Here is a 13,263-nt window from a genome sequence, read left to right on the forward strand (position 1 = left end):
CGCCAGGAGAGGCCCCGGAAGAAGACGCGCCGTGGCCCGGAACTGGAATCCGCCCCCACTGCGCGCGCTCCACCCGCCTCGCCGAGAGCGGCACTCACTGCCCGGCTGCGCATGCGCGGAGCTGCCGCCTGCCTCTAGAGGCGCCGCTGCCTCGCGGAGCCGCGCCACAGTCCTTTCGCGCGCCGCCGGCTTTGCGATCTGCGGCGGCCGGGCCCGCGCCTCCCGCCCCGCACAGACCCCTCCTCGGCCACGGAGCGATCGGTCCGGCCTCGGCCCGGCCACCGAGCTGCAGCTTCGCGTCGCCGTAGGTCTCAGCGAATTGAACCTCCCCTTGCCTGAAGCCACCAGCCTCCCCCACGGAGCCCCGGCTCCCGTAACTCCCCTCCGGTACACGGACCTCTGCGCCCCCGACAGAGGTAACGCGCCAGACCCCTGGAAGCCGCCACACGCGGGAGCAGCTTTATCTTCCCAGGCCCCATGGGCTTCATCATCTTGTCAGCCTTGAGACAGGGGACCCTCAGAAGAGCATCATCAGTCTTTCTCAGCTGCTCTGCAGAGAAAGGCGACCAGGAAGAGACACCTCAGCAGAGGGATTTGTCTCTGAGGACAAGACTGCTTCCCAGCCCCACGTGAGCTACTGCGTGCCCACAACAGGGCACAAAGCTGCAGGAGCTGCAGGAACTCGGCAGCTGAGCTTCACCCTTGCCAAGGTCCAGAGGAAGGGCAAAGCTGAGCACAGTGAGCAGGGCAGGTGCTCAGGCCAGCATTTTCTCAGCAACAGGTTAAGTCCCAAAGTCTCCCAGGTCACTGTAATAGGAGCGTCAAGCTTTGTTACAGTTTAACTCAATTAACTGTATGTAAAGACACAGCCAATTTGTACCAGGCCACCACAAGGCTGAACAATACGTTATGGTGTAGGTGACCTGGACTATCCCAGCCAGCCACCTCATTGTCATTTTACCAGGCATTTGGCAACCACACTGGACTCAGAAGTACATTCATGCTCCAATAGCAGCTATTAAAAAACCCAAACAAGGTGACCCAAGAACACACCCCACTTAAACACATGTAACTCTTGCCCACTCCTTGGCTCCCCAGGAGCTGCCAGGCTTCATTCTTCAACCAGCAGGCTGGACAAGAGGCATCCTGACAAGAGAACATGGCCAGCTCCAACAGCAGTCACCACCACCTCCTCCTGGGTGTACGCTCTAGAACCTGCCTTCTACAACTACCACACTAACAGGCAGAAGCAAACACTTCCCATCCTTTTCTCCTTAGGCAAAGCAGTACCGGCACCCATCCTCTTTTACTGCTGCAATTAAAGCAACTTCTCTGCTGCAGCAGCGCCAACCCCATCTTTCCAGGCTGGCTGCTGCAGACGTATCTGGGCTCCCACCACCTCATTCACACTCAAAGAGTCTTTGCTTCCTGAACTACCACTGCTCAACATTTTCCACTGGCTTTTGACAGCAAACCCAAGCTGAGAACCATAGTTAAAGAACTACAAATCCTTATTAATTGTTAAGGTCTAGGACTTCTAGGGCAGCCCACTGCAAGTCACCAAAGGCAGGGTTTTTTTCCCATCAGGGTAGCATACACACCAGTGAAAAACACTTTGGACTTGGGAGGAAAACCTTTTGTATGAAAAGACAAAGTGACTCCTGTACACCATCCTCAGTTGGTAACTGGACAAGATTCCCTGCATCTGCTGGAGCTCCAGCAGTCCTCCAGCTGAAGCTGCTCTTAAATAGCCTTTGACCCCCCAGCAAGGCGCTAATCAAGCTCCCTTGGTGTTGAGTGGATGTGCTCAAGCTGCACAGATTAAAGGGAGCTGACACAGAGCAGAACTTTGGCATGGTTTACTGCCCTGAGTCAATCCACACAGAACAAGGTACAGGAAGTGCCTGAAGTGCCAGATTCTTTAAGCAATAGTTCTTGGTGCAAACAGCACCTGTGAAAGCTGAAGAACTGCTAAGACACCAAACTACTCAGGATTTTGGAGTCTGTCACAGCATCAGTCACACCTATGCCCTCTCCAGCAATTTTCAAAGAAAACCTATGCTGGCACAGATGGTACAAGCCTGCTCCTGAGAGCACAATCCACTCACACATGAACACATGCAGCTAGGCAGTGGTCTGGAAGGACCATGTGGTCATATTTACAGCTTGCTCTGCCAAATGGAAACTTAACATAAGACAGTACAAAAGAATAGTCCAAACTAAATGTTTTACACCTCCACATTCCCCTTTTTAATATGTTATTTTGCACTGTGTACATGAAAACCAAAAATAAACAAAAGGAACTTTAGCCAAACTCCCCTTCCTCCTCCAGCTTTATTGATAGTTTAAAATTACATTTTCTATGTTCTAGGACTTCAATTGCTTTTACCATCTTGCTTTAAAAACTGATTACAAGCAAATGAAACTCAGTTGCCTAAGTGATATAGTATACAAAAATAACATCTTGATTTCTGTGAAAATGCATTTATTTGCAACTCCTGAATAGCTCCAAATTGTATATGCTATGAGCACTGATGTCTGGGTTCCAGATTTACTTTGAAGTTTTTCTCAAAAGCTTCCCATTACGTTCTGCATCTCCAACATGAACATTCGTTGACTGAATTATGTTACTTTAAGTTTATTCCTGATTTCTCTCTCTCTCTCATGGCCATTAACAGGCATGTGCATCTTGTTTATTTACTCCCACACAGCTATATGCTCTAGGTAGGGCCTGATACAGATGTTACTTGGTGTTAACAGCTACTGAGGTCAGACAATCCAAGGCCATTGTAATAAAATTAAAGTTACCAGGAAGTACAGACACTTCCAGAATTTCTTTCCTCCTGCATAGGATCGCTTCCATGTAACCCAGAGAGGGTTTGCTGGTCTGACTCAACTCTTCCCACTCATCAATCCCTATTCACCAGTGGCACGGAAAGGGGGTTCTTTAACAAAGCATTATACATAACACCTCTACCAAACTAAACATAAACATTTTTTTTGTAGTTAAATGCAGAAAGTTGATTTTTCCACCCCTTTCCTCCTTTTACACGGCAAGTAAAGCTCACTGGCCTGGGAGTAGCCTCTATCTGCCAACCTTTGGCCAGTGAAGAGGATTCAGAGAAAAATAATACAACCATCAATCAGAAAAAGGAGGGGCGACAAAGGAAAATAATTAGGCTGTAGCTTCAATTGTGCATTCCCGTGCAAGGTGCCCTGACTCGCCGCAGCGATAGCAGTTGACTTCACTGGTCTTGCTGCAGTTGATGGCTACGTGGCCAGTTTCACCACACCTGGAAGAGACAAGCAATTTAATCAAACCTATCCCAAGCAGGTACTCAGAAAAGCAACCCAGCTCTGCCAAGTGCACTATCTACTTAAGTCTCACTCAACACTGGTTCCACATTCAAAACTTCTGTTTCTGTGCTCCAGAATTTTCTGATGTGAAAGTTTGTCTCCACCAGAGCCAGGAACTGTTCCCCAATCGATCACCTGACATTAGCAGCAGTATATGCCAAAACCACCAGACAAATACAGTTGAGTTTTTGCTGTGGTTGGCTTTGGCATTTTTTTTTTGCTGTTTGTCAGGTTTTGCCTGCACCAATGCTTCTGTCTGCAGTTTAGCCTTGTTTTGAGAATAATTAAGCATTTTAACTCAAATGCAATGCTTTCTCCCTCCCCCCTTGGGAGGGAACCATGGCAGGGGTGAATACTGCCCTCAAGTACACATTGTTTCTTGTACAGGATCACTTCTGAAGACCAGACAGCATTCTGAAACCAGCATTGCAAACTGATTTAAATCCACTTTTATGTACAGTTCCTATAACCAAGATGTCCCAAGTACACTCCTGCTGGAGCCTATCAGTTCCAGCACAAGACACAAGGTAACCATCTTGAGTTTAAGCAAGTGCTTCCTGTTACCTTCTGCCTACAGCCCTCTCTCCCCCATACGTTTAAGTGACTTCACACCTACACTGTTCTGGCCACCTAGAGATGCACATCACAATGTATTGCTTGAGTCTGATAACAGGCATTGAAGTCTTAAATTTTGACCACCACTAGGTAACTGTTTAAAGAAAAAAAGCTACATTTTTTAAGCTTAACTGGTCATAGTTTAGGCTTCATTTCATAATCAAATTTCAATATAGAACACCTAACTCGGGGTACATTTTGCAGTTGCCTCTCATCAGTTCTTACCTATAGCATTTCACTTTGGTGCAGTCTTTTTGAATGTGCCCGAACTCCCCACAAGAATAGCACTTCTGCTCATCTGCATGGTCACAGTCACGAGCCAGGTGGCCAGGTTTGCCACAGTTGTAGCAGCACTGCTCTCTCTCCCTCTTCGGCTCCTTGCAGTCCTTCGCAATGTGGCCACCTCTACCGCAGTTATAGCAGGCTTCCACAATAAGAAAAGCATACCAAACAAGACTATAAAACCTTGGTAGAGTGAGATGTAGCATGCCTCTATTTGAGGGACATGTACAGCTTGCTTCCACTGAATTATTACCTGTTTATTGCACACTTCTCTTCAACCACAGACCTTGTCTGTGTGATTGAAGAGCTAGAATATTTAGTGATACTTACCATCCTCCTGAAGATCACAGTCCTTGGCAAGATGGCCAGACTCACCACAGCGGTAACAGATGTCAGGGAGAGATGAAGACATGAACTGGAAGCCTGCTTGGAATGGGCAACATGAGAAAGACAGTCTTAAGGATTAAGTTAAAAATATTCTTAAAATTTAACTACAACCACTACCAGATGAACTGACATGTTAACTTCACTTAGGCCCTTGGCAAAATTCTTAGGCAGGGCAAAGAACCAGCAGAATTACCGCCAATTTGTGTCCCAACTTCTTCAGACTAACAAAGCCAGTTTTACACACTCCTCATAACAGTCAAAGATCTTACTGTACAAGTACTGAGAACCACAGTAATCAATCACCTCTGCCACGGCTTCTCATCCCACGACCACGGCCAATCCCAGTAGGGCACTCCCGAGCCCAGTGGCCAGTACGTCCACACTTGAAACATTCGTTGCTGCTCATGGCTGCAGATTACCTGCCAGAGGAAGAAAGACCTTTTTAGAACAATACCTTCTCTTCCTCCAACCAAATGCTACATTAAAGTAGAAGATTTAGAGGTCTCCCACAAGGCAATGAAAACCAAGCAAGACTTCTGGCTGTTTCTGCTTTGCTTGGAGAAAGGCAGTTTTGAACAGCCAAAGCAACAGTGTACTAAGCACATCCTCTAATCTGTTTCTAGCCCATCTTCACTTCAAAAATCTTATAAAATTCTTAGGAGTCAGGGAAAAAAGTAGCAGACCCCTTTACAAGACCTTACAAGACCACCTGTTGATCTCTCAGTAACATACCTTCTTCCTTGGAGTTACACTCAAAGCCAGCTACTTATCTCTACAATTATTTCTACCAAGTAGTAGTTACACTCTCTTGAAGTGCCAGGCTGGCAGCTTCTGCATTTATTGACTCATCAAGCTTCATTCTGGAAGCTAATTGCAAGAATGAAGTATTGAATCTAAAGCCATAAAGAGCATATTTGCTACACATTTGAAGACTTACATTCTCTTATGACCTAAATAGTTAAAAGTTCGAGAAACAAGAATTACAACCTCAATGTATTAACCTACAGCTCAGGATACATACTTCACTCCCAGTTTTACGTGGAAGAAAATGTGTAAGACATTTGGCTTCCTTAAAAGACAACAGACACTTGCCAGATATCTACAAGGCTAACTTGGAAAACATCCCCAGAATGCTAGGGAAACATCAGATCGGCATGCCTGTCAGAGACAACACAAGCCACTTCTCATCCATATTGGGGAACTGAGGTATGCATTTCATTGAGCTGCAAAGCCAACCTGAAGGCCACTGAAGCAGTGGTTGCGATGGGGTAGGTTAAACAGACTGTGGTCACAGTACTGTAACTCCCCACAGCCGCCAGAGTTACACAAGACCTCTAGAACAAGAAATACAAGAACAAGGAAGTTTTAAAAAATATTCAGATTTAACTGTGCCTGAAGACAAGTTTGAAGTAATAGTTTACACATATCAAGCTTTGTTTTGACAACATTTTCAAATTTAAATGCTTCACGTGCTTTTGCCCAACACATTAGTCATGAGAGTCATTAGTCATTATCTGGTATATTTGGTCAGTTCACACCATCATCCATCAAGATAATCTTCCAGTACCCCTACCATTTCTGTTACAGAATGCAGGTTACTAGGAACATTCCTAGGTTGTCTCTTGCAAAAAGCCACTACAGAGGCAAGAACATCACATGACCTCAAGTAGTAACCAGAATTAGCATCCCGACATTTAGCTCTTAAATGGAGAGCTTATATCTAAACATGATCTTTTTATTTAGCTGTTTTTAAAGTACTCCGTTGAAAAAATTGACAGTGACTTCTTAGCCACCCCTCCCTCAAAACAGTTCCTGTCTCTTCAAATCTTACGCGCAGAAGTCACCATCTATCCTTCCAACCACAGGAGAAGTCTGAGAATTCAGAGTACAAGAGAGAAACTTGTAATACACTAGCTTTTGTAATCCCAGAATTACCTACCAGCTGGACCAGAAGATACTATTTGCTCTTAAAATGAAGTTCTGCAGTGAAAGAATAAAAGATCCTAAACAGGCATTAAGGATGCAACAGCTGGTTGCCTTAGGAGTTGAGAGATGCTAGGATTTTTACACAAAAAGTCTTCTCTACTTCATCTCAGCATTCAGGATTTCAAATTATCTTATTAGGACACCCAAGGGTGAAGAACGATCTACTATGGCGGCAGCAGCTGGCACTCAGTGTGCTATTGTTGATGCCTGTTTTCATAGCAACTATGTTGACACTGCACAGCAGGAGAAACACAAGCAAAGCCAACTGCAGGAGCTGGGCTCAGGCACAATAGCTGTTGCTGCCTTTGATTTCAAGATAGGGTCTCTGAATCATATACCAAGACATTCTTCACTCAACCTGCAACTTGTAAAAAATTCTTTATGTTAAAACATTATAGAAGAGCAACATCAGGCCTGTTGAAAAGAGTACAACCAACAGCTGTTAACAGACTTACAATACATGTTTACAGATACTAACAAGTACCAGATTCCCATTCCAAACCAAGAATTTGAGACTACAGCATGAAGTGACAGGATTGAATATTGGCAGAAAAGAACCCAATACAACCCGCTAAGTTAACATACAGTGAAAGACAAATCTTTAATAGCTGGGCTATGTCAGCTTTACATGCACAGCACTGTTTTTATACTGAAATTAATCTGCCAGTCACAATCTGTGTAACAGACAAGTTACACAAAGGAATCTGTAAAGTGAAGTTTCACATCTGATTCAAAGTTGGTTCTGTTTTAACCACTCCTTCAAGAGGAAAACCTCTAGTTTCTTTTCCTCTTGTATACAGCAAAGTGGCAAAGTAAGACTACAACAGCTGAGTAAAAAAAAATCTGGTCAGACAATGGTCTCTGCAAAACTATCCTTCAAGACTATTTGAGAATATTTAAGAACCTTTATCTTCAGAGGCCCCTTTTTCCCCTCAACTTGGGAGGTATTTGAGGGTTACAGCTGCCACAGAATACAGTTACAAAGCACACTGCTCCATCTTTAGATACCTTAAGCATACAAAAGTTTTAAAACAGTTTATCTGGAATTTCTCTTCACCAGTATTTTAATGTTTAACTTCTACATTCTTCTTATAAAGGATCTGAAACTGAATACAAGTTCACCAGATAGAGGTGGATGCAGCTGACACTAGTCTGACTTGCCCCACATTCCAAGAAGCCTCACACAGTACAAAATTCCCCACTGGTGTAAAATCCTTCTATCAGTTTTTAATACATTTAAGTTCAGATAAAGCAAGCCACCACCTTTAAGGAGTAATACCCAGAAAAGGCTGGTTCAGAAGACAAGTCCTTAAATGGATAACCTCCAAGCAGTTTGGACACCATTGCATTTTTCAGTTACTTCCAAAGAAAATTAAGGAAAAAAAGGTACAGTAAACCCGACGAGTTCAAGGTCTGCTCTATCGTCAGTACTCCTCCATTTTGTCACCGCAGGCCAGTTCACAGGAGTTGCTGTTATCTATCAAGGCCACTTTAACCAAGGCAATAACATGTTTAAGTCTCCTTGGAAAGTTTTTCACTTGGTCACATCTATCAGTGCCTCCTGCAGCTCAAATATGTTACACAAAGCAGCCTGCTCACACTCACCCCTTCACATCCCAGAACTAGCTTCTTACCTCACTGGGACAGGAAAAGTAGGGATGGAAAATAAATTAGAACTACAGCTTCATCTAACATTTCTAAGCCAGGTCGTTCTGAAAGACATACTGAGCCACTGCCTCAGATGCGATTCCAAAACTTGCAAAGAAACAAAAGTCTAGCTGCCTCAAAACTTACCTTTCTACTAAAGGAATTTACCTGACCCTCTTACACAGCTCCCTAATTGTATTTGAAGCTGAAATCAATCACCTTGAAGCTGTTCAGCAAAATATTAAGAATTTTAATCTTTGTTCTGTATCATCACCCCACTGCTGATGATTATGCTCCAAGTTCCAAATGAGAGGTGCCAGCACAGTGGTCTCCTACATTAGATGTAGTTTCTTTGTGACTTTTCTACTGGTATGAGAAACTTTGAAGTTTCTTATATCAAAATTTGGAGAGGAAAATGATGTTTTTACAGTTTATACAAATTCAAAGCTTTTAAAACAAGCGAGGGTGTTATTAGCATCCAGGCACAAGTGTCAGTAAAACCCAAAAGTCTGGGTTAGGAGCCCATTTAGACCCCATGACAGCAGGAACTACCACTGAGCTCCTTTGTAATGCTCCATATTTTACAGCTTTTTTAGCCAGGATGCACTCTGACAACGAAGTTTGCTGAACCCGAGGCAAATGACTTGGGCTGCTCATAGCAGAAAAGAAGCTGAACTTCACCTTTAAGAATACTCACTGTTCTTCCAGATATCAGCAGTTCCTTAGAATTCACCAGCCCAACGTAACAGGGGCAATTATCCTCATTATACTCACCAGGTGCTTCTTCTGATCTACAAGTATCACATCCATTCCATATTATTAGGACTTCACTCTTTCAGTCAAAGGACATACTAGATAAAGGCCACCACTGAAGCCAGCATACTTAAAAGTGCTTTGGCAAGTCAGCTGTATCAGAGGCCAATGTTGGGAAACGAGCAGTTCCTTTCAAGGCTGTTGGTGAGCAACCTACAATACTGCACCTGTACCTGACAAGCCAGCCCACAGCCAGCCTGAACATGGCAAAACCCCTATGTAATAAGCACAGCTTCGCCCTCCTGTAAGATAAAGACATGGTAAGTCAGAAGGGACTGGCAACAGAAGTGCTAGCATTTAGTTTCAAAAAAGAAGTCAAGGTAGTACTAATTTAAGTGAAATACTGATCATATGGGGTTTTTACTTCCCAAAAAAAGCACGATTTTTGAATTCTTGAACATAAGACACGTAAGTCACCAAAGCTACTCAGTATTCAGCTGACTAGATGTCCACATCTGTAACCTGAAAATATGCTACAGTTAGTGATGTTTCCATCTCTGGCTTTTGTCCTCATCAGAATAATATACAGGATTAGGTATTTTGACCACTAGGTAACGCTACCCCCATTCAGAAAAGAAGTAGCTTGAAACTTCAAGAAAACTTGTAGAAGTGTAAAGTCCCATGCTGCATATGGCTCCCCTTGATACCTACCACTGTCAATCTGACCCAAGAATTCTGAACATTAACTAAAACTTAAGAACTTGGATCCCTACTGAGGGACCAGAAGCCAGGTCAAAAAGACATGACAACTTTGATTAGTAATTCTTGGGTAGCTTTGTTGATACAGATCAGTAGAGCAAAAGTTCATCAAAACAGTGACTCTGTAAGCACTTTCCATCTATTCATCCTAGTTAATATAGAAACAGAGAAACTAAAGATTACCTACCAAATACGCACATTCTACCATCTTCCACTTAACGCTTTAAGCGTTAACAACATTAGCACTCCACAAGCTTTAACATAAAATTCAGACCAGGCTTTTAGTATCAGTTTAAAAAAGAAATAAGATAAGTTAAGCCTGTAACTGGCAAGGTTGTTGCACTGCCTTGGTGAACATATTTAAACTCTTCGCTTAAGAGGACAGATGAATTGCTTCTCTAAGCAGGCTTGCATTGAAGAAGAAAACAGGCTACCCTAACACTGCGTGGCAATGGGGATCTTATTAAGCGCTGAAATGAAGATGTAGCCCACTATTAAGTTTAATAATGCCTTATGAGAATTCCAGATACTAAATGATTAACAGGAGTTATTCGAGAGCTATGTCTGACAGGAACTTAAATAAAAGGCTCCTCCACTAGTCCATGGTCTGTAGATGTCATAGGCTGTTTTTCCTATCCATTTATAGGTCATATTTGGATTCGGAGCAGGCCACCACCCGTGCTTGTGGTCGGAGAGAAATAGTTGCAACACCTCGACCCTCCGGTCTCCGGCAGCGCCTCACACGTGGGGAGCCACGTGGTGCGCCAGACCCGGGCCCCGCCGCCAGTGCTCCGCCACGGCACACCGGAGCTTAGCGGAAATGTAAGAAAAAAATAAGTGAAATGAAAAGAAAAGAAGAACAAACAATTTTATTTCAGCCACCTTCCGCCCTGCCCCCGTCTGACAAGAGCTTCTCCTCCCAGAACTTGCTGCAGCCGCTCACCCACAGGGAAGTTAGTCACACACCCCAACCCGCGCCTGCGGGCCGACCCGGGCGGTTTCCCCCTCCCCACGCCGCCAGGCCGGCCCCGTGAAGCGTTACCCCCCGACTATCACACCGCCCTCCGCCCCCGCGCTGCGGGCCGAGCCGGCAGGACACGTCGTCGCAGCCGCCGCCGTCGAACCCAGGCCAACAGGCCGAGCGCCGCCACCGGCCCGCGGGCTCGGCAGGAAACCGCTCCCGGGTAGCGCCCGCCCTGCCCCAGGGAACCGGGCTAACCTCTGAGCAGACCCGGCTGGCCCCCCCACCCTCCGGCCTCCCTTCCCCCAGAGCAGCGCAAGCTCCCTCAGCGCCTCCCGGAACCCGCCAGAGCCTGACTCACCCGTTGCCACCGCCCGCCCTCGCAAGGCCTGCGGCGCCTCACTCCCCCCTCAGCGATCCCCATCCACCACCCGCTGCCCTCCCGCCAACACCGGGACCAGGGAATAGCGCCTGAGCCCGAGAGGACCGGTCGGCGCCACTTTCCCGCGCACTAGGCCAGAGTGCGCCAGCGCCATCATCCCTCCACGCTCTGCCTTCGCTGCCCACCCTTAGCCCTGGCCCTCGCTGCCGAGGCCTACCCGGCGATTACCTGCGGCCTCTCGACCCCGCTGCGGCAGTAGCCCACCCGGACGACAGTAGGCCGCGCTCCCTCCGGCCCTGCCCGCCTGCTCCCGGGTCCCTTCTGGCTGCGCCACACGCGGTTTGCACACGGCCCCACGCGCTCTCCCCCCAGATCACCCCGCCCCTCCCTACTACTCTGCGCACGGCTCACTGGAGTCCACCTCTCAGCCAATGGGCGCGAACCTGTTTTCTGGCTAGCCAATGAGAGCCGTAGACGGGACCACCCAACCATCACCGCCGAAAGGTGGGAGGAGCCCGCCCACCGCGTCGGAGCGGGCGGCTGGTCGTAGCGCGCTGCAGGATGGAGCAGGGGCCGCCGGTCGTGTTCTGCGGCACCTCCCTGCCCTCCGCGCCGTGACTCACCGCTCCGGCTTCCTGCCCGCGCCTCCCCCCACCCCGTGACGCCTCAGCAAGAGGGAGCGCCAGGCAGGCCTAGTGCTGCAGCAGGGGACGGACAGCGCCGTGAAACGGCGTGCCCAGGGTGTCATCTCCCCCGCCCCGTGACCGGGGTTAAAGCCCCGCGGTGGATGAGACGCGGGACGGTTCCTGCTGCGGATCTGCCGCCTTGAGAGCAGCGGCTGGCAACACCGCAGGGACTGGCGCGCCCCGCTGCCGGTCGGCCGGCGGGAACTGCGTCTTCTCCTGCCCTGCTCGCTCCCGCGCAGCCGCTTCCATTTTAGTGCGAGGGCATGAGGCCTCCCCCTGCTTCCCCGTCCTGCCTTTGCTCCCCGCCCCGAGCCGGGTACCCCGCACAACCGCTGGCTCGGGCTTTGCCTCCGGTAACCCGCTTGCCTCCGCACCGACCGGCCAGCCCAGCGCCGGACATAGCGCCGCCCCCCGTCCCCGAGCAGCCTTCTTGCTCCGCCACGCCGGGTCTTCCCCTGCTTCCTTCCCGGCGGGCGGGCGGGCCGGGGGGCGGCGGCCGCCATCTTGACGGGGCGGCCTGGCGGCGTCCTGCCCGCGGCGTGAGGAAATGGTGGACGCGGGGTCGGTCACGGAGGCACCAGCCGGTTTCATCGGACTCTGCAGCCTCATCAGTGTCTGTGAGGACACCGGCTGACGGGGCTTGTGGTGCTTTGCACGTGCACAAGGAACGAGTTCTTTGAATTTCTGGACAGACTATGAACCTTACACAGACCGCAGAAGTGGCACTGCTGCTTAGCGCTCAGCTGAGGTTTTTATATAAGCCCTCTAGTCCTTGCCTAGGAACTCTAAATGAGTTAGGGACCAAGTATTGCACTAAGCCCACTTCACTGCGAATGCCTGGCAAGGACCCCACGCCAGCAGTATCACAATTGCTCTGCTCATTTGGTCATAATCGTTTTGTTTGAAATTCTGCTGCTTCCACTTCCCTTTGAAACATCTTTCCTGTGTTGGTCACAAGAGTGAGAAATCCCCAGTGGGCCCCAGGACTCGGTTTGGCCTGACCTTTCCTCAAGCTGTAAACCAAATGTTACAGCACTATAGCTCGGTTTCTTTTATTAGAATATGAGTAACAACACATCTTTTTCTCCGGGTTGTTAAGCGCAGTTCATTTAAGATGGGCTTGACTTGTTTTATTTGTATTTTGGGTGCCGTGCTTGCATGTCTGTGTTGCGTGGTTTGTAACAATGCCATATTTTCCACAGGACTAAATGAAATCCACTCAGGCTGGATTGCATCAGCATCAAGGTGGTGCGAAAAGGGAACATGCCTTTCAGGCCTATCTCTGCATCTTGCCCTACGGTGCTTTACCCAAACTTCTGTCACCTCTCGTGCTGGTATTTGGTTTACTGTAATGTGAAAAAATCAGCTTTGCTGACAAGCTTTGAACTCATAATAATGTTTCTTCCCATTAATTACTTTTTTCATCTCTACTGTCATAGTTCAGCGTT

At 47.6% G+C, this 13,263-nt stretch overlaps 1 protein-coding gene across 4 annotated transcripts; it reads right to left on the reverse strand.

Annotated features, from left to right (window-relative positions):
• Nucleotides 1–2,304: 2,304 nt before the first annotated feature.
• CNBP (CCHC-type zinc finger nucleic acid binding protein) lies at nucleotides 2,305–11,487 on the reverse strand. 4 transcript variants are annotated; one of them, XM_084269634.1, is made up of 5 exons: nucleotides 11,358–11,487; nucleotides 4,945–5,060; nucleotides 4,585–4,677; nucleotides 4,198–4,396; nucleotides 2,305–3,293 (listed from the first exon to the last, which is right to left on the reverse strand). In XM_084269634.1, the coding sequence occupies exons 2-5, from the start codon at nucleotides 5,045–5,047 to the stop codon at nucleotides 3,176–3,178; spliced, it is 513 nt and encodes a 170-aa protein (XP_084125760.1). In that variant the 5' UTR covers nucleotides 5,048–5,060; nucleotides 11,358–11,487; the 3' UTR covers nucleotides 2,305–3,175. The 4 variants fall into 4 exon arrangements, with proteins under 4 accessions (XP_084125760.1, XP_084125758.1, XP_084125759.1 ...); XM_084269632.1 differs by having other exon boundaries at nucleotides 4,198–4,399; XM_084269633.1 differs by having other exon boundaries at nucleotides 4,585–4,680.
• Nucleotides 11,488–13,263: the final 1,776 nt, after the last annotated feature.

The sequence above is a fragment of the Gallinula chloropus genome (assembly GCF_964237585.1).
Source record: "Gallinula chloropus genome assembly, chromosome: 12".
Lineage (NCBI taxonomy): Eukaryota > Metazoa > Chordata > Aves > Gruiformes > Rallidae > Gallinula > Gallinula chloropus.